At 38.9% G+C, this 23,197-nt stretch overlaps 1 protein-coding gene across 1 annotated transcript; it reads left to right on the top strand.

The window, feature by feature from the left end:
• Window positions 1-8,200: 8,200 nt before the first annotated feature.
• LOC118646914 lies at window positions 8,201-9,151 on the top strand. Its single transcript, XM_036290861.1, has one exon. The coding sequence runs from the start codon at window positions 8,201-8,203 to the stop codon at window positions 9,149-9,151; it is 951 nt and encodes a 316-aa protein (XP_036146754.1).
• Window positions 9,152-23,197: the final 14,046 nt, after the last annotated feature.

Here is a 23,197-nt window from a genome sequence, read left to right as displayed (position 1 = left end):
AGAGTGATGTACACAGATACTGATAGTCTCGTGTATCACATCGAGTGCGACGACGTATATGAAAATATAAAACGCGATATCGTAAGGTTCGACACGAGCGATTATCCGACTGGTAACGCGTACGATATGCCACTCGCGAATAAGAAAATTCCCGGGCTAATGAAGGACGAGAACAACGGCACAATAATGACCGAGTTCGTTGGACTCAGAGCGAAAATGTATGCGTTAAAAGTGGATGGAAAGAATGACACTAAAAAGGCAAATGGTATAAAGTGTAACGTTGTCACAAGAACGATAACATTCGACGACTACATGCGTTGTCTGCGAGATGAGATAGAGATGACGCGTCATCAGACGTGCATACGATCTAAACTGCATGAGGTATACACGGTACGTGAAACGAAAATCGCTCTAAGTCCATACGACGACAAGCGGTATCTCGTACCTGATTCGGTAAAGACGTTGCCGTGGGGACATTATCAAATACCTTTATAATATATTTTTGTATTGTACAGGCATTTTATATTTGCGTTTTATGTATTTTATACTTTACCTTTATATTTTAATGTCAACGTTAGAAATGGACGAGACGATGGAAAGATAATAAAGATGTTTCATATATGTCACAAAAAAATTGTATGTATTTTTAAAAATTATTTAATAATTTATGTGCAACGTTAGAAATGGACGATGGAAGGATAATAAAGATGCTTCATGTATGTCACAAAAAATTATATATTTTTTATATAATGTATGCACTACATTTTTTATATGTTTATAATAAAAACAATTTTTATACGGATTAAATAACATTGTCTTTGTGTATCTACGAATTGTGTGATCCATCGAATCCCAACCATTTGACATAAACCTGGTCTCCTTTCCTGCGCAATACTTTCTCTACCAGAAATACGTCCGGGTGAGTCGCGCGATGCAACTCATGTTCGTAAAACGCTCCAGAGATAGAACGCTCCACGATAATCCATGAGTAAATAAGTTACGGGGTTGGTACGCTGCATCTTAACGATCTTGAACACCTCAGTTGTCCAATTTGTGTAACCTTTCTCGAAAATTGTCTTGTACTTGCTCACGCATACAGAGTCGCCTACTTTGAATTTCGCTGGACCAGCAATCTTTATAGTGCTGTATACCGTATCCAAGAGTCTTTCAGCCATCGCGGGAGTTACGTCGACGGGTCGCACGCCGATCGTTCGGTGCTTCCGAACGTTGTAATTCGACACGAGACGTGATAACAGGTCGATCCACTTGTAATTACCGTTGAGCGTAAACTGCTTCCACATATCGTTCTTCAGCGTGCGATTAAAGCGTTCGACGACCGACGCCTTCATTACCGAGTACGTGAAATGGTTAATGTCATGTTTTTGCAATAGTTTCTGCACGTCGGCGTTGTAAAACTCCTTCCCCATATCAGTTTGTAAATTTTTCGGACGTCTGCCGCTCTCTCGAATTATCTCAGCGATAGCGTCAGCTGTCTCGCTTCCACTTTTGCTCTTGAGCGGTATAGCCAACGCGTACTTGCTCAACACATCGATGACGGTGAGTATATAGTGGTAACCTTTGTTGAAACGTGAGTACGGAATCATCTCGACGATATCGGCCTGCCACAGATCATCGTATCTTCGAACTATGACGTGTCTCCGCGGAAAATTTTTTCTCGCTGAAGCATGCAGTTCCTAGACGAGTCGTCGTTTTTCGGAACTAACATTAGATTTCGGTAATTTCATATTTGATGTATGGGATGACGTCGATCAACTGATTTGTTTTGACGATACGCGAGTTAATTTATAATAAGGCCTGCCTCGCGAAGTTCTTCGATGATGGACAGCATCTCGTTGTCGTGAGCGTTATGACCAGCCCGATGCGATGCTTCGAGCAACCGTAGACGATCCACCAGTTCGTTAGGATCGTCCCAATGCACGTAATCGATCACGTTGTCGTTTAGTGTCATAGCGCGAGGTAATTCCTTTCCGATTGCATCATCGTTTGGTGTCATAGCGCAAGGTAATTCCATTCCGCCCGTAAAATCATATTTTAATAACAGTGCAATTATATATTTATACTTGTATCCCTTATTGGCTAATAATTGGTCGTGTGTAACGTAATTACGTTTATGCGCGTTTGTAGCCAACAATATATCTTTGTACTTTCGTTTATCGTTTTCCGTGTAGACTGAATCGTTGGGATATCGTTTAAAGATCAGTTCGTAAAGACCGTGTGTACCAACGTATTTTACATCACCGATAATTATGTAATCACTACTGTTGATGTCGAACGTTTTATTACCCAACATCATACCATCCTTGTCTAAACGAACGCCGTATACGGTATCCATAATTTTCTCTTTTTCGCCACGGCCGCTGAGAAAATCTCCGATGTACTTTTGACCCAGCGGCCCCAAGTGCTGAGATAACGTTTCTAGACCTTCTGACGTTTGTAATCGATTTCGAACGGTTGTCGCAAACGAATCGTCGGCGAATTCAAAAACAGTCTCGAGAGCCTTATTTAACGGTTTTAGAGCTTCAATCGTTGATTGTACAGCTACCGTACGCGGTGTGGACGTTATCGCTGACGGATCTATCGCGTCGTTGGACGTACGCTGCACCGACGGCGACGGTATATTCATCGCATCGTTTGACGTATGCTGCACCAATGGCGACGGTAAATTCATTGCATCGTTTGACATATATCGCATCCATTTGTTCGATTCACTTAATGCATGGTCCACTGAACTGTCTTTTCGTTTTCTCTTATTTTTTATCACATCCTTCTGGATGAACGATGTTTTGATGCCTACGTCATCGATACGCGGTTCTTACTTTATCACGCGGACGCCGGAATTATCGACGATCTTTTGCAGCGACTCGATGAGCGGCTCGAAGTGTCTCTTCGCCACGATATTCTCCTCGATCCTACCGGTCTTCAAAGCGCGATGTTTCTTACGAATCGATTCGCTCGTTTTCTCAATTTCCTTCGCGATTTTTTCACGCTCGCGCGTATCGTTGTTCCCAATCATGTTGACAGAGAGCGTCGATCGCTCACGTTTCATCCCCAACGAAGTATCGATGACGACTAATCGCTCCGCAACATCGCGAACTCGTTAAATCCTCTTCTATATCGCCCTTAGTAAGTGAACTATCCTTGTCTATTACTAGGAATTCATAATCACGCCGCCAACATAACGCACAAAAATCATCGTATGACATATCGGTGTTAACATGATCGTTGTACACATGCTTCAGGTTGGTACCATCCTGTTTAAACAGGATTAGCAGGTTTGCGTTGTCGCGTATAAGATGTTTAGGTATTCTCGCGTACGACTGACAAAGATAAAAGCAGTCGACGTTCGAGTGCCGACCCATCGCAAAATACTCTCTCACGGCATCCTGCTTGTCGCACGCAATATCGTCAAAGATGAAAATTGAGTTTGGACGCGCTTCATTCGACGGAATGACGTCACAGTTATTGGAGAACGTAAAATAGTTAATTTCATTCATCGATCTTAACAAATTTTCCAAATACCGATATTTCGGCTGTTGCAAAGATTTCGAGTACACGTACACGTTCTCGAAACGTACACCGTGCGGACATTCCAACAAGTTTATCATAATGTTGGTTTTACCGCAATTCGATGGGCCGCAAATAATCGCGCGTATGGTAGTAGGCAGTATCGCGCCATGCTTGCGCCTCTCTTCGTCATCCCCCATTAGTCGTAACTTGTCATCGTAATTCGTAACGCATATCGCCAACGGCTGTCGCACGAATCTCATGTTTTCGGAATCTGATTATATAGTGGAATCGAACGATCTATTTATAGGCGAGTGCAGCGTATGCTGTATATGAGTATGTGTGCGTGTGTGTGAATGCAGCGTACGGATAGAGAAAGCGTAAAGAAAGAAGATAAGCTCATCGCGGCGCGTATCAATGGCCGCGCGAAGAAGGAAGATAAGCTCGTCGCAGCGTGTATCAATAGCTGCGCGGGCGTGACGCTATACCTCGCAATGGATGGGCGTGATCGCTGTGTTTATCAATAGTCGGGCGTGACACAACTTATCACCGTGCCTACTAATGGGCGATCCTGTTGAAGATGACTGCTAAATTAATATAGAATTAATATTTTTACATTCGTTCACATACTTTCCACATTCATTCACATACTTTTAACGTTTGTTCACGTACTTCTTACGTTCGTTCACGTACTTCTTACGTTCGTTCCCGTACTTTCCACGTTCGTTTACGTACTTCTTATGTTCGTTTCACGTTCGTTTACGTACTTTCCACGTTCGTTTACATATTCTTACGTTCGTTCACGTACTTCTTACGTTCGTTTACGTACTTCTTACGTTCGTTCACATACTTCTTATATTCATTTCACGTTCGTTCACATACTTCACACGTTCGTTCCACATTCGTTCACGTACTTCTTACGTTCATTTCACGTTTTAAACGTCCTTACGTATATGTATTGTAACCGTGAATTTTCAATTATGATGTGCTACGGATAGCCGCGGTTAATTCAGGGTTCGGGCGGCGGGCTGGTTGAATGAATGACGAAGGCAAGCGGTATATGTTTAACAATAGTATTTATTTCACTAAATGCCTATCTAATATATACAAGTTCCCTACTCTAATAACTTACAACTAAGATTTCGCTATGCGAGTCGCGGGCGATTTATTATGGCGACGCGTGTCGCGGGACGCATGTGCGCGTCGAGTATTCGGTGCCGGATTGGCTGCGGCGGGCGTATGGCCCGTGTATCGGTCGGTGCGTCGATCGGCGTTAGCGGCCGGTCTTACGGATTACAATGCTCGTGGCGGTGTAATCGCGGCGGTGTAATGCGTGGCGGCGTTCGTGTCGGTCGCGGTGGTAGCCGGATTGGCTGCGGCGTTACGGTCGCGGCTGCGCGGTACGGTGCGGCGTTCGCATTCGCTGAGTCGGTCGGTGCGGCGTCACGATTGGTCGCGGCGGTGCGCGACTGCGCGGTACGGCGCGGAGCTCGGCTCGACAGCCACGGTGATCAGCTGTTCGACGATCAGCTGTTATTATCGTCGAGGATCATCCCGCGTGGATGGTCCTCCGCGTCGGCGGTTTCCCCTCAGTACGGGGTCCCCGTGTGCGGTCGGGATCGGTAGCTCAATACGCGTACCGGGATCCGGGTGTCGAGCGGGGCGGTGTTTTGCCACTCACAGCGTGGCGCGAGGAAGCGCTCAGTGCGCGCTAGTGAAGGAAGCCGGGTTTGCGGTTATGTTCGGCACTCAGTGCGTGCTCTGGATACTCAGCTCAATTCGCTGAGTGGATCGGTCGGCTCAGTACGCTAGACCGGGGAGATCTGATTCCTTATCACCAGCGGAGGGCTTTTATAGCCCCCGTTTGTTGACAAGAGGAGTGGAGATGTGCGGGGAGACCGAGATAAGCGGAGGGGACTACACGAGGTAGGAGGGTAACGGCCTCGTATCTATATGCCTTAGCGTGGCGGAGGAACGGCTCATTACAGTATAACCGTTTTTTATGTACGTATGTACAACCGTTTTACATATGTTTAACATCTTTTATATTTTTTGCTTTATTCAGAACGAAACATGTCGCAATCCTAGGCTATTTATAGGCGTGTAAAATCACGCATCGCTCAGTATCAAACATGTATCTCATACTGTCACACCCCTCCGATATACTCGAATTGAGCACCGAGCAGTTACAATTCGTGCCAAAACCTATTTTGCTACGCGTGTGTGGCAACTACATCGAACACGTGTGGGAACATATAAGGGCTGATCTAGAGGTTCGAAGCTATCGTCGTTGCTACGAGCATTACAATCAACCGTGGCAGCGGACGCACATCGACGGACCCGCGCCGTTGATCAAAAATTGTGTCGAATGTCGGCTGTCGCAATGGTAAAACGTGGCTGTGGTCAACTGCTGAATCGCGCGATAAACGCTCTTCCTTTCGAATTACATATTCCCGGTTACCAGTTTTGCGGTCCGGGTACTCGGCTGAAAAAGCGATTGGCCAGAGGTGACCAAGGTCATAAATCCGCTCGACGCGGCGTGTCGCGAACACAACATTGCGTACTCCCAGAGCAACGAGCTCACCGACAGACACGCGGCGGACAAGATACTCGCGGACAAAGCGCTAAAACGAGTAATCGCGAAAGATTCACCTCTCGGGGAAAGAGCAGCAGCTGCTGCTGTCTGGGCAGCCATGAAAGCCAAGACGAAAATCGGTATGGGTATGAAGAAAAATTCAACGAAAAAATCGACGAAAAAGAAACGTATACTTCAGGCTGCAAAACGAGGCGGTGCATTACCGATTTTACCAATATTGGGTGCACTCGGATCCTTGATTGGTGGAGCGGCTGGTGTGGCAAAGGCGGTGAACGACAACAAAGCCGCGCGACGTCAGCTCGAGGAGTTACAGCGTCACAATCACGCGAAGGTCACGGCTTATATCTCTCCCCGTACAAACGCGGGCGAGGACTGTATCTCGCCCCGTACAAACATGGAAAAGGTATACAGAAGAAAAAAAAACGTCGAAGAAACATTAACACTACCTACAGGTGCGACGACGAACGTACAATTGACGCAACTGGCAAAACGCGCGCGTATTCCATATTTCAGAGGTGTTTTTATGCGTAACGCGTTACCGACGAGTGGTGCGCGTCTAAACGAGAGTGGTATCGTAAATTTGGACGATACGACGGGCCCCGGTACTCACTGGGTGGCGTACGCAAAGAGGGGTAACCACATCGCGTATTTCGATAGTTTCGGCAATCTTCGACCGCCTAGAGAACTAGTACGATACTTTGGGGAGGGAGTGACAACGATTGAGTATAATCGAACGTCCTATCAAACGTACGATCAGAGCATTTGTGGACAACTCTGCCTGCAGTTTCTCCAACGCGTATGAATTTAAAAAGCTGAACTAGGACCGCAAAGACTCAGTATTTCAACACCATCATGTCGCTGACGTTTACCCTGAGCGGCAAGAGCAGTGTTCTCGCGGCTCACTATTCTCCGGCTATAGATTTGAGCGACGATGATTACGAGCTCGGTCTAGCGATTTTTGAAACCTATAACACAATACCGAACGTGAATGCCTCAAACAATACGTTTTACTTTGACAAGGATAACACGGAGATTACGATTCCCGAGGGATCGTACGAACTGCGAGCTATAAACGAATTTTTGAAACGCACAATTTCACGAAAACGTCCGCAACACGACGGAACTCATTCCGGTGACGTTATGCGTGGGGACAACGATGATGATAATGATGGGGAGTATCCGATAACGCTTCGCGCCAATTACAATACAATGAGATGTGAGATCAAATGCGCCTACAGTATACATTTTGGTAAACCCAACAACATAGGATCGCTGCTAGGATTCTCACCGAAGCGTGGTGTACTGCTACCGCGAAAATGGCACGAATCGGACGCGTCGATCAACATAATGAACGTGAACATTATTCGCGTGGAATGCAACGTGACCGCGGGCGCGTACAGCAACAATAAGAGTGTACACACGATACATGAGTTTTCATCGAGCGTGCCACCAGGATATAAGATATCGGAAAGGCCCACACAAATCATTTATTTGCCAATCATCGTGCGGTGCATTACGGATCTGACAATACGCGCCGTCGATCAGAACGGACGATTACTTGATTTTCGAGGAGAAGAAATCACCGTCAGACTGCACGTGCGACGACGGTTGCAACAATAACGCGAACGTGAGATGCTCGTGCTAAACACATCGCAGCGCGCGAAAGATAACGTTATCTCCACACCAGTGCCAACATTCCAACAGTCATCCGATATTCTTGCGACAACGTTTAATAATATTCAATCATCCTGTTGTCCCGAGAAAAAGAAGCTCAACGCGTCAAACGTTAAATTTTTACAATCTCTGGGATTCGCAGTGCGAAACGTCTAACTGACTGACATTCTAAACATCGGAGACGAGCCGATCTTCGATGAGCGCATCGTCAAGATCGAGACTCATACGTACAATCCGTTTGCCAACACAACGTTCGGGCACAGCGACGAAATACGAATACCCATACACCAACAGGATCTGTACACATTGCCGTTCGAAAGTTTTCTATACATCGAGGGAAAAGTGACAATAAACAAACCAGCCGAGGAATTTTTGGTGGTACTGGGAAATAATTGTGTCGCGTTCATGTTCGATGAGATTCGATACGAACTCGACGGTGTAGAAATTGATCGCAACAGAAATGTTGGAATAACCAGCACACTGAAAAACTATGCAACGGTGTCGTCAGACAAAAACGTGATTCTGAGAAACGCCGGATGGATTTCGGGTTGGGACGTGAATGGATACTTTAATTTTTGCGTACCACTCAACATGTTGTTGGGGTTTTGCGAGGATTACAGACGCGTGGTGATCAACGCTCGTCACGAGTTAATTTTAATACGCGCGCGTAACGATAACAACAGTCTGATGGGAAGTTCGGAGTTGGAACCCACGATTGATATATTCAAGATACAATGGCGCATGCCTCACGTACTGCTGAATGAGATACATAAGTTGTTGATGCTGCGTACTCTGGAGAGCGGACGGTACCTGAGCATGGCTTTTCGTTCATGGGATCTGTACAAGTTTCCACTATTGCAGGAAACAACTAAGCATTCGTGGGCCATCAAGACCGCTACTCAGCTCGAGAAACCACGATATGTTATCTTTGCTCTGCAGACGGGTCGAAAGAACATTGTGTCCGAGGATCCAAGCCGATTCGATCATTGCAAATTGACAAACGTGAAACTGTATCTGAACTCGGAATGTTATCCATACGACGATATGAACTTGGATTTCGATAAAAATAAATGGGCGATTCTGTATGACATGTACGCGCGTTTCTGCAAGGGTTATTATGGATACGAGTATCTCGAGCCGAACCTCACCACTTCAACTTTTCTACTTAACGGTCCATTCGTAATCATCGATTGCTCTCGACAGAACGAATCGGTCAAGAGCGCAACCGCGGACGTGCGCATAGAATTTGAATGCAAAGAGAATGTGTCGACGAATACCACCGCGTACTGCCTCATCATACACGACCGCGTGGTTCAGTACAACCCGTTGACAAACGTTGTGCGCAAAATCACCTAACAACGTTGTACATTAAAGGAGAGGGAGATAAGACAATATATAACTCTACGACGCATCGAAGTCAATCACAGTCTTCTTGATAACAACAGTCATGTCTGCACCAACGATCGTAGACCTGCAAGGTTTCATCGTTGGAGGAAAATTTATCGTTAAGAAATTTGCCTCTCTCAAAGATGGATTTGAACTCACCCACTACTTGTTTACACCCACTTATCCATGGGAATACCTTACCAAGGCAGAAAGATGTCAGGTGGCATGGTTGAAAGTGAATCATTATGGAATATCATGGGAGGATGGATTAATTCCGCACAGCATGGCTAGGAGTTTGATTACAAAGGCGGTGATGGGTACAACTGCAACCGATGATGAAATTCTCGTGTACGTCAAGGGATGTGAGAAACGAGAATGGTTGCGTGATTTGCTTCTGAACGAGGCGAGACAGGAAGCTTACGTCGAGAATATCGAGACGCATTACGAAGACATAGAACCTCTAAACAAGTTGGACATTATGTACACTTTACGATGTCAGAATCATGTGAACAACTGTGCTTTACAAAATTTATTTAAGCTGTTTAATTGGTGGTCTAAGAATAAAAAAAAATATCGTATCCATTTTTTACATTCTTTTACCCCCTCATATTTCCCTTTTTTCCCATCTCGTTTTATTTATACAATAATTTTTAACTTAAAACTATATAGAAAAAAATAATTCTAACAATATCATTTTTATACATTTATTTTGTTATATAAAGCATAACGTACAATATGATTCACAACGTAATTAGCTCACAGTTTACAAGACTGGTTTTCTTTACACATTTTACTTGTCATATAAAGCATCATACACAATATTATCAAAAGCGTAAGCAATTAGCTCACACTCTACGAGACATGTTTTATCATATTTTTCGCGTAATAACTTTATAGCGTCGCTTTTATTAGTGATATGATTTTGACGCAAAATAGTAATAAACTTCCTATATTTATTGCTCACGCTGTACGTATGTTGATCTAATTGACGACATACATAATCAACACAATCTTCAAGTTCATACAGGAACAGTAAGGTTGACGGCTTCATGTACATGCAATTATCATGCAACACCAACTTTATAATATTTTCATCGCGCATTTTTACAAGTTTTATAATCAGATCGCAAACTGCAAATCTTGAAGATACTGTACAAATCGTTGTGCAGTCAAAATAAGTTGACTGCACAAATCGTTCAATATCCACCCGTCGATCTATAAACGTTTTCCATGTTGCGTATGGCAAAATTATCTGATTGCCCTTGTCGCCAAGCAGTATTTCCACATAGGATATAGGTCCCACGATATAGGCCGATTCCAATATCCAAGTATTTATATGCTGTGGTAATCAAGGCGTATCTCCTACCCAAGATGCATGGAGTATAACGCGGCTGCGATAATGCTCTGTAAAAAGAATATAGCTCGCTATAGAAAAATATAAGATATTAATATGAAGAAAATTTTAAAAATTATAAGAAATACTTACGGTTTATCATACGCCTCGTTCTGTTGGATCGGAACGTAATAGTTCATGCTGTACGTTTCGGGAAGCTTTTGAAGTTTGTCTTCCACCGACTGAGAAGCAACGTTGTCGAGGAGGTTTTGCTGTCCGTCTTGTAACACGCGAGTGATGTGGTACCATTGTCAGAACTCTTCTTATATTGTACACCCCTCCACAAATTTTTTAATCCTTTGTCTCAACTGGAGCACTCATCACACCCAATAAAATTACAGCGTTGCCAACGTTTTAGCTTGATCACGTGATCATCGAGAGCCAATCACGTTATCGCGAAACATGTTGCAACATGTTTAATGCAACGTTGCCCCCCCCCCCATCTAACACCCAAAACAGGGAGGGAGTAAAAAGTAGCATTTTTTGATATCAATACCCCTTATAAAAACATATCAAGTTTTTCAAGAACATATCAAGTTTTTTTCAAAGGCACCGCAAAATAGTTTACATCTGATATCAGTTTACTTCTGATAAGCGGTTCTTCCCGGAGCCCCAGGTGACGTCACCCCTCCCCGCCGTAACACCCCCCGCACCCACAAGTTCCCCCGCACACCCGCATCCCCTCAGAGCTCCCGGGTTAGAACCCCCCTAGTATTCCTACTTAGGTAGGCTCGTACCTGTCGTATGTGCGCTTCTTTCCTTCTAGAAAACGGAGTGGTGGGGATGTCCAACACGAAAAGAGACAGAATATATGAAAATATATTCATGTCTCTGTCGATTTTCCCCACGCGGACTCCGGCATATAGCAATGGCCCCTCCATTAATACAAGCTCTATGTTTTGACGTCAAATTTTTGTCATATTGGTACAAATGACGTTCTATGACCAAAATGCGACCATGACATTTAAATGACGGCATATTAATGTTATTTAACAATGTCTTTATGATGTAATATTTTGGTCCTATTTCTCGCCGTCATTCCGTGACTTTATTATGACGTATTAATTCGATTCTGCTTCTCGGTTAGCAAATATAATAATTTGAATTTTATGCGTTTATTTTTTATTAATTTGTATGAACATAATCCAACATATAAACATATAAACAAACATAAAAAAATCTATTGATTCCAAAGACTACACAGGGTGAATTTTAATGGCTGTCCCAACTTTTTACCATGAGAGATGGAATTACCAACTGCAATCTTAGTACACACATGTACGGCATTTACACATACATATGTCGACATGCGTGTACTAAGATTGCAGTCGGTAATTCCATCTCTCATGATAAAATGTTGGGATCCATTGTTGAGAGCCATTAAAATTCACCCTGTATATACTAATCACCATTAATCTCTATATTTATAATTAGACAGCACACAATATTTATGATAAATATTTAGAAATATTTTTTAATATTTATTTTAAAATATTATTTAAATATTTTATACACATTTTATATATAGTACATGAAAAAAAATCTTTATTCAACATATTATTAAAATAGACTAAATATTAATATAGACTAAATATTTTATACAATATTTATGGTAAATAAAAAATAAAGATTTGTACAATATTTTGTAAATATTTATAAATATTTTTATAATATTTATGATAAATCTTTATAATCTGTCAAATCTAAGACCACAAAAATATTTATAAAATATTTGAATAAATATTTATAAAATATTCAAATAAATATTATAAATATTTTATAAATATTTTATAAATATTATATGCTGTCTGGGATATAATTTAGCTTTATCAAAAGAACAGAACAAAAACATATTTTTATAAGTTATTCCACATGTTATTTCGCATATGTAAAAATCAGTAAAAAAACTGTAGATTTATATTTATTTATAAATATTATTTAACTATACGTTTCATGTTTCTGACATCTATTGAACTGATCTATAACGAATATGTATTCATGAGCATCAAGTGTTCATGGATCATCGCGAAGTGCTAGATTGCGTACGATCTTCGAAGTCAAGCAATGTCGACGGCGGTTCGGAGTTGGATGGGTAACCGCAGAAGTTAGGCAATGCCAGATGTGACTATGGTGTGGTGGGGATAACGATGCTTGTTGAAAAACAACGTAAATTTATTTTTTTTTACATTATAATTATGTTATTTCAATATTTTCACAATGCAAGTGCTGCATTTATAGAACATGTACCTGAAATATTTTCTAAAACGTCAAAATAACGGCGACTTTTACTACTAAGGATAGTCATAAAAATGACGTTAAAATGTCGTCTTTATTGTGACGTCAACAGTGTATGACATTAGACCGTCATTTTAACGTCATTAAGACATCAATTAGTGACGTCAATAATAGTCAAAGATTGACCAAAATTTGACGTCAAAATGACTTGTGTTTGCTACCTGGGTATGCTTTCCCCACTATTTTGCATTAGAAAGAGATAGCAACTTATCTTAACAACAGTTATTCTTTTCTCAGTGACGGATACCCCCACTACCTTCATGACCAGTCTATTCTAGTAAATCTATGCCCACTCCGCACATGTTTACTTTCGCGGTCGCTGCTTCACTATTGCCGCCCGCTATTCCCCCATCGCCTTACTGCGCGCACTGCCAGATCGCGATAAGACGTTTTTCCCGAGAATCTTTCTCTCCTATAGCCTCCTATAGACCAAAATGTAACTTAACTTTTGAAAGCATTTGCGTTTTGAAAAATCCAATATGACAGCCCCAATATTGCGACTGGAAACTGTGTACACACTGCGTGGAAAGCGTGATTTCACGATTTTTCAAATTTTCTGTTATCACTTTCTTATCTGCTATCTTAGATCCGCCATTTTGAATTTTGGAAAAGTAATACCAGATTCGTAATCAGCGATCCCGGAAACCCTTACATTTTAAGTTTTATGAAGATTGAAGCCTCTTTCACTTTCTTGTCCGCCATCTTGGATCTGCCATTTTGAATTTTACAAAACTGAATGCGAGGTAACAAGATATGGTCATATATTTTATAACCAAATTCGATATAAGCATGCAGAAAAACGTCGAGAATGATATATCACACGCTCTGTACCTGCATTACCACATCATTTTTTTTTAAATTCCCCTACCCCTAATTCTCACTCTGAGGAAATAGAGTACGTATGGATTTTCCGAGAACTAGTTGAAATTTGTAATAGAAACTTTTTGTTTCTTTGATTAATAACAAAAAACTTGAAAAATCGTGAAATCACGCCTTCCACTCTTATTTCCAACCTTTAGGGATCTATGAAATAAAAAATTGATGCCAGATTTCGAGAGGGCACCCTTGAATACCCTTGAAAATGCTTCTTCTGTAAAAGTTCGTCATGATTCGAACGATAAAATCACATATAAGTGAAATTTTTTCGTGTGTACAGTTTCCAGCCGCTGTACTAGAGCCGCCATGTTGGATTTTTTTAAACGCCACAGTGCTTCCGAAAGTTATAAGCTACATTTTGGTTACTAGCAGAAATTGTTAAGATTTTTTTTTGTAATGGAAGGAGGGGAGGGTCCGGTTGACATATTATATATGATGAAAGCCGGGACATCCATGAAAATTCACCCTGTATATGTATATATATATACATATACAGGGTGAATTTTAATGGATGTCCCAGCCTTTTACCATCAAAGATTTATTACCGACGATAACTTACCGACTGTATCTTTTCAAATTTGGACGGTCCATAGTTGACAGCTCTGTGGGGCGGCGGCAAGTTAAGAAGTATTTCAATATTTTATATTAGAAAAAACTAATGTACACACATTTCTACACACAACAATATCTACACACATTTTGCCAATAACGTAAAATATTAACATGCCCAAGAATAAATTTGTATACATCTATTATAAAATTTAATTGTGAAATTGTAAAATACATTATATCAATGTTATAAATGCTAATTATAACAAATTTAAAATTAAAAAAAATAATAGTGGTCTTCCACACCACCCTCTTTGGTTCCATTAAAGGCGCATTAGGTTAGGTTAGGTTAGATTTTACAGCGCCCGCCCCCTCGGCCCCGTTCGGGCCTGCGGCGGGCGGCCGGGTTTAAGCGGGGACACCCCCCGGATGGGGAAGAAGAGGAACGGGCGCGCCGATGGCGCGCCCTAGCCGCTCAAGCGAGTGAGCGGCGAGGAGGTTGGCCCGGAGGGACGCTAGTGTGGCGCGACCCTCCCATCGGGCACTTACAACATCCGCCGGCTGGGAGCCCGCCCGTGAGACTTGGGCATGGGGCCTCCTCCCCCAAATGGCTGTTAGTCGCGCGGGCTGTCGGGAGGGCGGGAGCTACTTGGGGCGCCGTTCGCTCCTGCCCCTCGCCCCCTCGACGAGTGTAATATTTTGGGAGACCGCTCTAACATCGGTTCCCCGTCTTTCTCCTCCGCACGTCGTGGAGAGAAGGGGACAGAGGGGTAGTGGTCGTGGGGGAGACGAACAACCGGTCTCTCCCCCCTGCCCCGAATTGGGAGCTGCTGCGGTCTGGATCAAACGGACCGACCGGGAGGGTGGGACTCTCCTATTTGGGAGACGTTCGCTCCGCTCCCCCGGAGCGACGCGCGCGTCGTCTAGTGGCGCGCCTGCGTGGGGGGGCCCTCTGGCAATTATGCTGGATAGCGATTCTTGGGGGCCCTCCATAGCACGCAGTAACGGCCATCCGAGGTGGGTTTAGTGGGGAGTACGGGTATTGCATGCGAACGGGAAGGACTTAGCCTTCCCGCTCACAAACTCGTGAGTCCCACATAACCCTCGCCCGTGAGTCATCGGCGGCGAGGGTATGCGTAAATGCATTCCCACCTCGTAAATTAAAAAAAAAAAAGATTAAATTTTACAGAGGTGAAAACGAGCCAATTTTAAGAATGTATCGGACATAAATCAGGAGTTACAGTCTCCTATTGTTCTTCGATTACCGGCGTTTGCAGCGCCATCACATTCTTACAGGGTCTAGATGAGAACTAAATAGTCCACCATATTGCATAAAGAACTGATTCGGTAATTCAGGCTGTGTAGAGAATAATAAATTGAAGAGTAAAAATAAGTAAAATTAGTGCTAATTATTAAAATGGTGCGAGCGTGTTGCATACGTGGATGTTCATCCACAGGCACTACACCTTTTAATGTGTTTCCAACGAACTTGGAGATGCGAAACACGTGGCTGCAAAATTTGACGCTAAAGGCACATGATAAAACTGAAATACATAAATTACGCGTTTGTTACAAGCATTTTCACGATAGTGATTATAGCGGAATAAAAATTCGTAGATTGAGTCGGTTTGCTGTTCCATTTATGACAAATGATTCATTATCTGATTTATCACCATGCGAAGGACAAGTTACTCAAATTCTATGCGAAGAACAGGTGACTCAAAATCCATATGAAGGAGGACGAGTTACCCAAAATCTGTGCAAAGAACAGGTGACTCAAAATTCATGTGAAGAAAGACGAGTTACCCAAGATCTGTGCAAAGAACAGGTGACTCAAAATCCATGTGAAGGAGGACAAGTTACCCAAGATCTGTGCAAAGAACAGGTGACTCAAAATCCATGCGAAGAAGATCACAAAATTGAACATTTAAAGAAGCAAAAAAGTTCTTACAGTTCTCAATTCCGAAACAGACCTAATCTTGGAGAAATAACGCGAAAAAATATTTATGTCCAAAAGCAAAACAATTGTACGAGAGAACAATTAAGTTACAAAAAGAAAAAAGCTATATGAAGAGAATCCTAAATAAATTGAAACAACAGAAGGATATAAATAGAATAGTATTAAACAAATCAAGTAATAAAATAGATAAAACTATAGATGTACGAGAACAATTTATCAATATGATAGTAAGAAATAATGATATTCCACCAAAGGTAAGATTCGAAACAACTTATTCAATATTTTTTCATTTTCTCTATAATTATTGAACATGTTATTGAATATATAATTATTGAATATGTTATTTATATCAATCATTATTAAATTGTATTTTTTACATTAACCTTATACAGGGTTGGATAACTAATAAAAAGTTAACTGATAATATAAATACAATACATATATCCAGGTAGCAAGGTGACGTTAATACGACGTCAATAATTCGTCATTTAAGGTCGCAGACGTCATGTTACCAAATTAAGACGTAATAGTAACGTCATTTTTTGACTTATTAATTACGTCAGTCATTTATCCATCCTACAACGTATTTCCGACGTCATATTCTTGACTAATTAATAACGTCAGTTAATTGATCATTTTACGACGTATTAATAAGATTTTATTAGTGACTAATTACTGACGTTAACTATAATTCTTTGTAATAATTGACGATTTGACCTCAAATGACAAATTATTGAGGTCTAGTGGACGACACCTTGCTACCTATAACTATCATTATTTAAAGATTGGTTAATAAACAACATTATTAAAATTAATATAATATTTTATATAATTAATACTATCAATATTTTAGAATCATCCCAGGCAGCACATAATATTTATGATAAATATTTATTAATATTTATTAATATTTATTTTTTCAAAATATTATATAAATATTTTACACATATTTTATATATACGAAAAAAAAATCTTTATTCAACATATTAAAATATAAATTAAATATTTTATATAATATTTATGATAAATAAAAGATAAAGATTTGTATAAGTAATATTTTGTAAATATTTATAAATATTTCATAAATATTTTTATAATATTTATGATAAATCTTTATGATTTGTCAAATCTAAGACCACAAAAGTATTTATAAAATATTTAAATAAATATTATAAATATTTTATAAATATTTTAGAAATATTGCGTTTTGTCTGAGGTATAATTTAGCTTTATCAAAAGAATAGAGCAAAAACATATTTCTATAAGTTATTCCACATGTTATTTTGCATATGTAAAAATCAGGAAAAAAACTGTAAATTTATATTTATTTATAAAAATATTAGTTAACTACAAGTTTCATGTTTCTCGCATCTATTGAACTGATCTATAACAAATATGTATTCATGATCATCAAGTGTTCATGGATCATCACAAAGGGCTAAGTAGCGTACGATCTTCGAAGTCAAGCAACGTCGACGGCGGTTCAGAGTTGGATGGGTGACCGCGGAAGTTAGGCAATTCCAAACGTGACTATGGTGTGGTGGGTCGTGATGCTTGTTGAGAAACAACGTAGATTTTTTTTTACATTATAATTATGTTATTTCGATATTTTCATAATGCAAGTACTGCATATATAGGACATGTACTCGAAATATTTTCTAAAACGTCAAAATAACGGCTTTTACTACCTGGGATAGTCATAAAAATGACGTTAAAATGTCGTCTTTATTAAATGTAACCTAAAAACCTATGTTTTTTCATAAAAATAACAATAAAATACCGTCAAATGTACGATACTAGCTTCTTGAAAATGACGTCAATAATATGAAAATAATGACGTATTTTTGACGTCAATATATGACGTCGTTAAGATGAGACAAATGTACGTCAGTTTTACGACATTTAGACGTCATTTTATCTCGACATTATGACGTCTGGTTCGTCATAAAATGACCAAAAAATGCCGTCAATTAGACGTCACCTTGCTACCTGGGTAACTTCAATAATTATATTTAATAATTATATTATATCTAAATTTAACAGAAAACATCCCAGCAAACACAAAGTTACATGTAACGTGCTTGTTAGTTGTAATTTCCCACTCAATAATATAATTGCAATATAACACACGTGTTATATTATAATTACATTGTTGAGTGGGAAATTACAACTAACAGGTACGTTACATGTAACTTGGTGTTTGGTGGGATGTTTTATTTTACATTTATACATTACTATAAATTAGATATACCATTCCCATACAAAATAATTTATCCAGTATTGATATTTGTATTTACTGTAATCTAATAATACACATAACTACAATTCCAATTACAATAATATTCTGTTTATTTTAATTATATATTCATTTTAATTATAATTTGTTCATATCTTCAACAATTTTTTCCTATTTTTGTTACTTTTGTCTAGGCAAGACGATATACTATAAATGATAAAATGTTTTGTCTTGGAATGTATCGCAGATCTCGTTCTTGTTATAATTACCTATCCAAGTATTTATTATGTCTTTCCTATACAACTTTAAATAAACAGCTACAGCAAATTTCTATTAATAGTGGTTATAATAATATAATCTTAAAATATCTTACTTTAACTGCAAATAAGATGGCGTCAAAGGAACAGTATGTAATACTTGCTTGGGATGAAATGGCAACCTGCTCTAACATATGATGTCAAAAACGACAAAATTATCGGCTTCGAAGATTGGTGAACAACTCGAACGAGAAAATTTGCCGATCAAGCCATTCTTTTTCATATTAGATGTTTATCATCTGGTCGCCGTATGCCTATTGGATATGGATTTTGCAATAGTTCAACTAATACTACTTAACTTACAAGAGAGATAAAAGAATGGATTAAACATCTTCACAGATGTAATTTGAAACCAATAGCAACAGTTTGTGATCAAAGAGGAACAAATATTGCAGCAATAAATAATTTAATTAAAGAAACACATGCACGATATTTCAGACAAGATAAATGCAGTAAGTACTCACACACACACACACACACACACGCACGCACGCACGCACGCACGCACGCACATTAATAATTACAATGTAATACTATACTATTTCTTTGTTTAGATACACAAGCACTGGAAAATGTATTTTATATCGGGCAACAACGTATTGTACCTTTGTTTGATTATGTGCATCTTCAAAAAAGCATTCGTAACAATTTATTAGACAAAGACTTACTTATTAATAAAAATGCTCACAATCCTCAGTATGCATCCTGGAATTATATTAAAATGGCGTATGAAATAGATAAATATTCTTTTCTGCGGCAACGCCAGCGTTCAAAAATAACCGATCGTCATATTTTACCGCATTTAATACCTAAGATGAAGGTAAAATATGCAGTACAAGTTTTAAGCCATAGTATGGCAAATTTTATTGATATATTATTGACTTTTAATGAAGGTAAGAAAATATTTATTTTTTATAATAAATTAATCAGCTCCACATATTATAAAAACATGTTAAAATGTAAATTTTTATTACAGGTATTGTAAAGACTCAACATGGTACAATAAATTTGTCTAAAGATGCTGCTACAACAGCAGATGTTATATTTTTATTCGACAAATTGTTTGATTCTTTCAATGGAAAGACTGGACAAGGGTTATCTGGTATTATTACGCAAAATAGTGGCAGACATTTAAAATTTTGACAAGAAGCATTGCACGAACTAAAACAAATGGAATTTGTTGATGCAAAAACCCATAAATTTCTAAACAGAAATAAACCTAAATGTTTAACAAATCGGATACGAACAATACAAGGTGCAAAACTTTTATGAGAGATGCTCCAAAAGTATGGCTTTAAATCCTTAAATTTGAAATATTTAAATCAAAATCCACTTGAAAATTTGTTTAGCCAGATAAGAGATCATAGACACAGAAATATTAATCCTACACTATATTTATTTGGAATAGCTTTTAAAGCAATACTCACTTGTAATCTTACATCAAGGCATTCTATGTCAGCAAATTGCGAAGAAAATAAAGAATTTACAACCATTATTATCCTTATTTGAAGCAGGACAAATTAAAATGACAGATGTTGAAGAGACAGAAGCAAATGTCAAATGTGATGAAGCCGCTATTCCAAACACCTCATCAATACATATTAATTTTGATACACATAAAACAATAGATATAGTTAAAAAGAAAATGACAATGAAATGCACTCAATGTATTGCATTACTACAGGACAATAACACAACAGAGATATTAAAGTATGCCACAGAAATTGCTGAAATGCGATTTCCTAGTTTTTGTACGAGACAAAAGTAAATAAAAAACTTATACAACATTTTACCGAAATTTTTCCCAAATTTCATTGTATTGAAATACAAAATAATCTGCTTAATAGTTTTGCACAGCAATTTATATTGGAGTGGTACAAATTTATTAATAAAATTCTTTGAGGAAACGTACAAGACGACTTAAATACAAATTATATGTATTATCAAACACAGAGGATATCACTAAAATATCGGAAAAGTAAAAATAAGGAAATGAAACTTTTATAACAATAAGACAGTTACTAAACAATATATATTTAACCATATGTAATATATTTCTGTTACAGATAAAGATTTTCAGACAAAAAATATTGCTAAATGTAAATAAATGTAAAAAATATTTATTGTTACCACGTAAATATTGGTTTTATGTACAAAGATAAATAAATAAAAATTTAATATGAATAAAATTAATTACTAAACAATATGTTTAATATTATTCCTTAAAAAAACATATATTCCTTAAAAAAATATATATATATATATATTTCTATTATTGCAGATAAATCGTTCTTTTGCATATTTTTTATCAGCCGGGTAGGATTTTAGTTCTCATCTAGGCCCTGTAAGAATGTGATGGCGCTGCAAATGCCGGTAATCGAAGAACAATACGAGATTGTAACCCCTGACATAAATCTTAGACAAAAGTGCATGATATTTGAAATACTTAAATATCTGTCTAACGCATAGTAAATCTAGATGTAAGAAACTTGAACGATGGTTGGAGTCTTATTTTTACTCTTACAAAGGTATTTTTCACGTATTTGTGATTTTTTTCACTTATGAGTTTAAACTTTTGACAGTAAAAATGCACAATTATCTCAAGTTATATTTTATTTCTTTAAAATGGTGTAGTGAAAACAATTGAAACTTGGCAAATATTTTCATCTATTTATATACTAAATATACAAAAAAGTTCAAAACACTGGTACTATTTCTTGTATATTTTTTTAGCTGTTTTATCCGTCAAGATCGTCTTTTTCCATAAGATGAAAAAAGATACCATGTAAAATCATGATAAAACAACTAAAAAAATATAGAATAGTACCAGTGTTTTGAACTTTTTTGTACATTTAGTATATAAATAGATGAAAATATCTGCCAAGTTTCAATTGTTTTCACTACACCGTTTTATAGAAATAAAATGTAACATATGAGATAATTGTGCATTTTCACTGTCAAAAGTTTAAACTCATAAGTAAAAAAAATTGCAAATACGTGAAAAATATCATTTTAATTTTAAATTTGTTATAATTAGCATTTGTAACATTGACATATTGTATTTTACAATGTCACAATTAAATTTTATAATAGATATGTACAAATTTATTCTTGGGCATGTTAATGTTTTACGTTATTGGCAAAATATGTGTAGATATCAGTTTTTTCTAATATAAAATATTGAAATACTTTTTAATTTGCCGCCGCCCCACAGAGCTGTCACCTATGGACCGTGCGAATCTTTAGAGATACAGTCGGTAAGTTATCGTAGGTAAATCTCTAATGGTAAAAAGCCGGGACATCCATTAAAATTCACCCTGTGTGTGCGTGCGTGCGTGCGTGCGTGCGTGCGTGCGTGCGTGCGTGCGTGCGTGCGTGCGTGCGTGCGTGCGTGCGTGCGTGCGTGCGTGCGTGCGTGCGTGCGTGCGTGCGTGCGTGCGTGCGTGCGTGCGTGCGTGCGTGCGTGCGTGCGTGCGTGCGTGCGTGCGTGCGTGCGTGCGTGCGTGCGTGCGTGCGTGCGTGCGTGCGTGCGTGCGTGCGTGCGTGCGTGCGTGCGTGCGTGCGTGCGTGCGTGCGTGCGTGCGTGCGTGCGTGCGTGTAATATTGTTATATGTCATTATATGTTGTTATATGTTATACATTAGCGATAACATACATGATTTAATCTTGATTGTGTTTAGGAACTTACGTTTTTATCGCAATTAATTTTGTTGCTCTATTTTGTTCTGTTAACAAACAACCTAAATAACAAAATCGGACAGAGCACATTGTGTGATTTATGTGCTACATATTATATCGACAGAATGCTATTAATATTTTAGCAAAACATGCCATTTCAGTTCATCGTCAAAATCGTAACAAAAGTCGAGCACAGTATGCGTCATAATGTAATGGCAAATATGTAGCAAAAATTAAGCAGAGTTTGTCAGCATGTATATAGCAAATTTCAACCATTGTATGCTAGCACAATCTGTCAGCTGAATGCATATTAAGATTGCACATAACCTGCTGTGACAATGTAACAGCAGAATGTCAGCAGAAATAAAACTTATTTGAAAGCACATTATGGGTCTGTTCGCGTCACATGCTCCGACATGCTCCTATTCACCCCAACGCACTCCAATACGTTGATTCCGATGACGCCAACCTATTAGAATGCATTGGAGTGAGTAGGATCATGTCGGGGCATGGCGACGCGAACAAACCATATGATAGCAGAAACATAGCAGAAATGCAGCATGTTCTGCCATGACATAATGAAATTTTATTTAAAAATTTAAATATAGATAATAATTCTTCTACAATAATGTTACGTCCAGCCTTATAGGATTTAACTCTTTATTCGGTAGAAAGGATATTTCAGGGAGAACAGGTAAGGCAGGGAAGAACG

The sequence above is a fragment of the Monomorium pharaonis genome, chromosome 8 (assembly GCF_013373865.1).
Source record: "Monomorium pharaonis isolate MP-MQ-018 chromosome 8, ASM1337386v2, whole genome shotgun sequence".
NCBI lineage: Eukaryota > Metazoa > Arthropoda > Insecta > Hymenoptera > Formicidae > Monomorium > Monomorium pharaonis.
This window is presented reverse-complemented; position numbering and strand designations above follow the sequence as displayed.

What these genes read in the sequence shown, in the direction of transcription:
- LOC118646914 (XM_036290861.1), top strand. Translation starts at nt 8,201, where the DNA reads ATGTTCGATGAGATTCGATACGAACTCGACGGTGTAGAAATTGATCGC.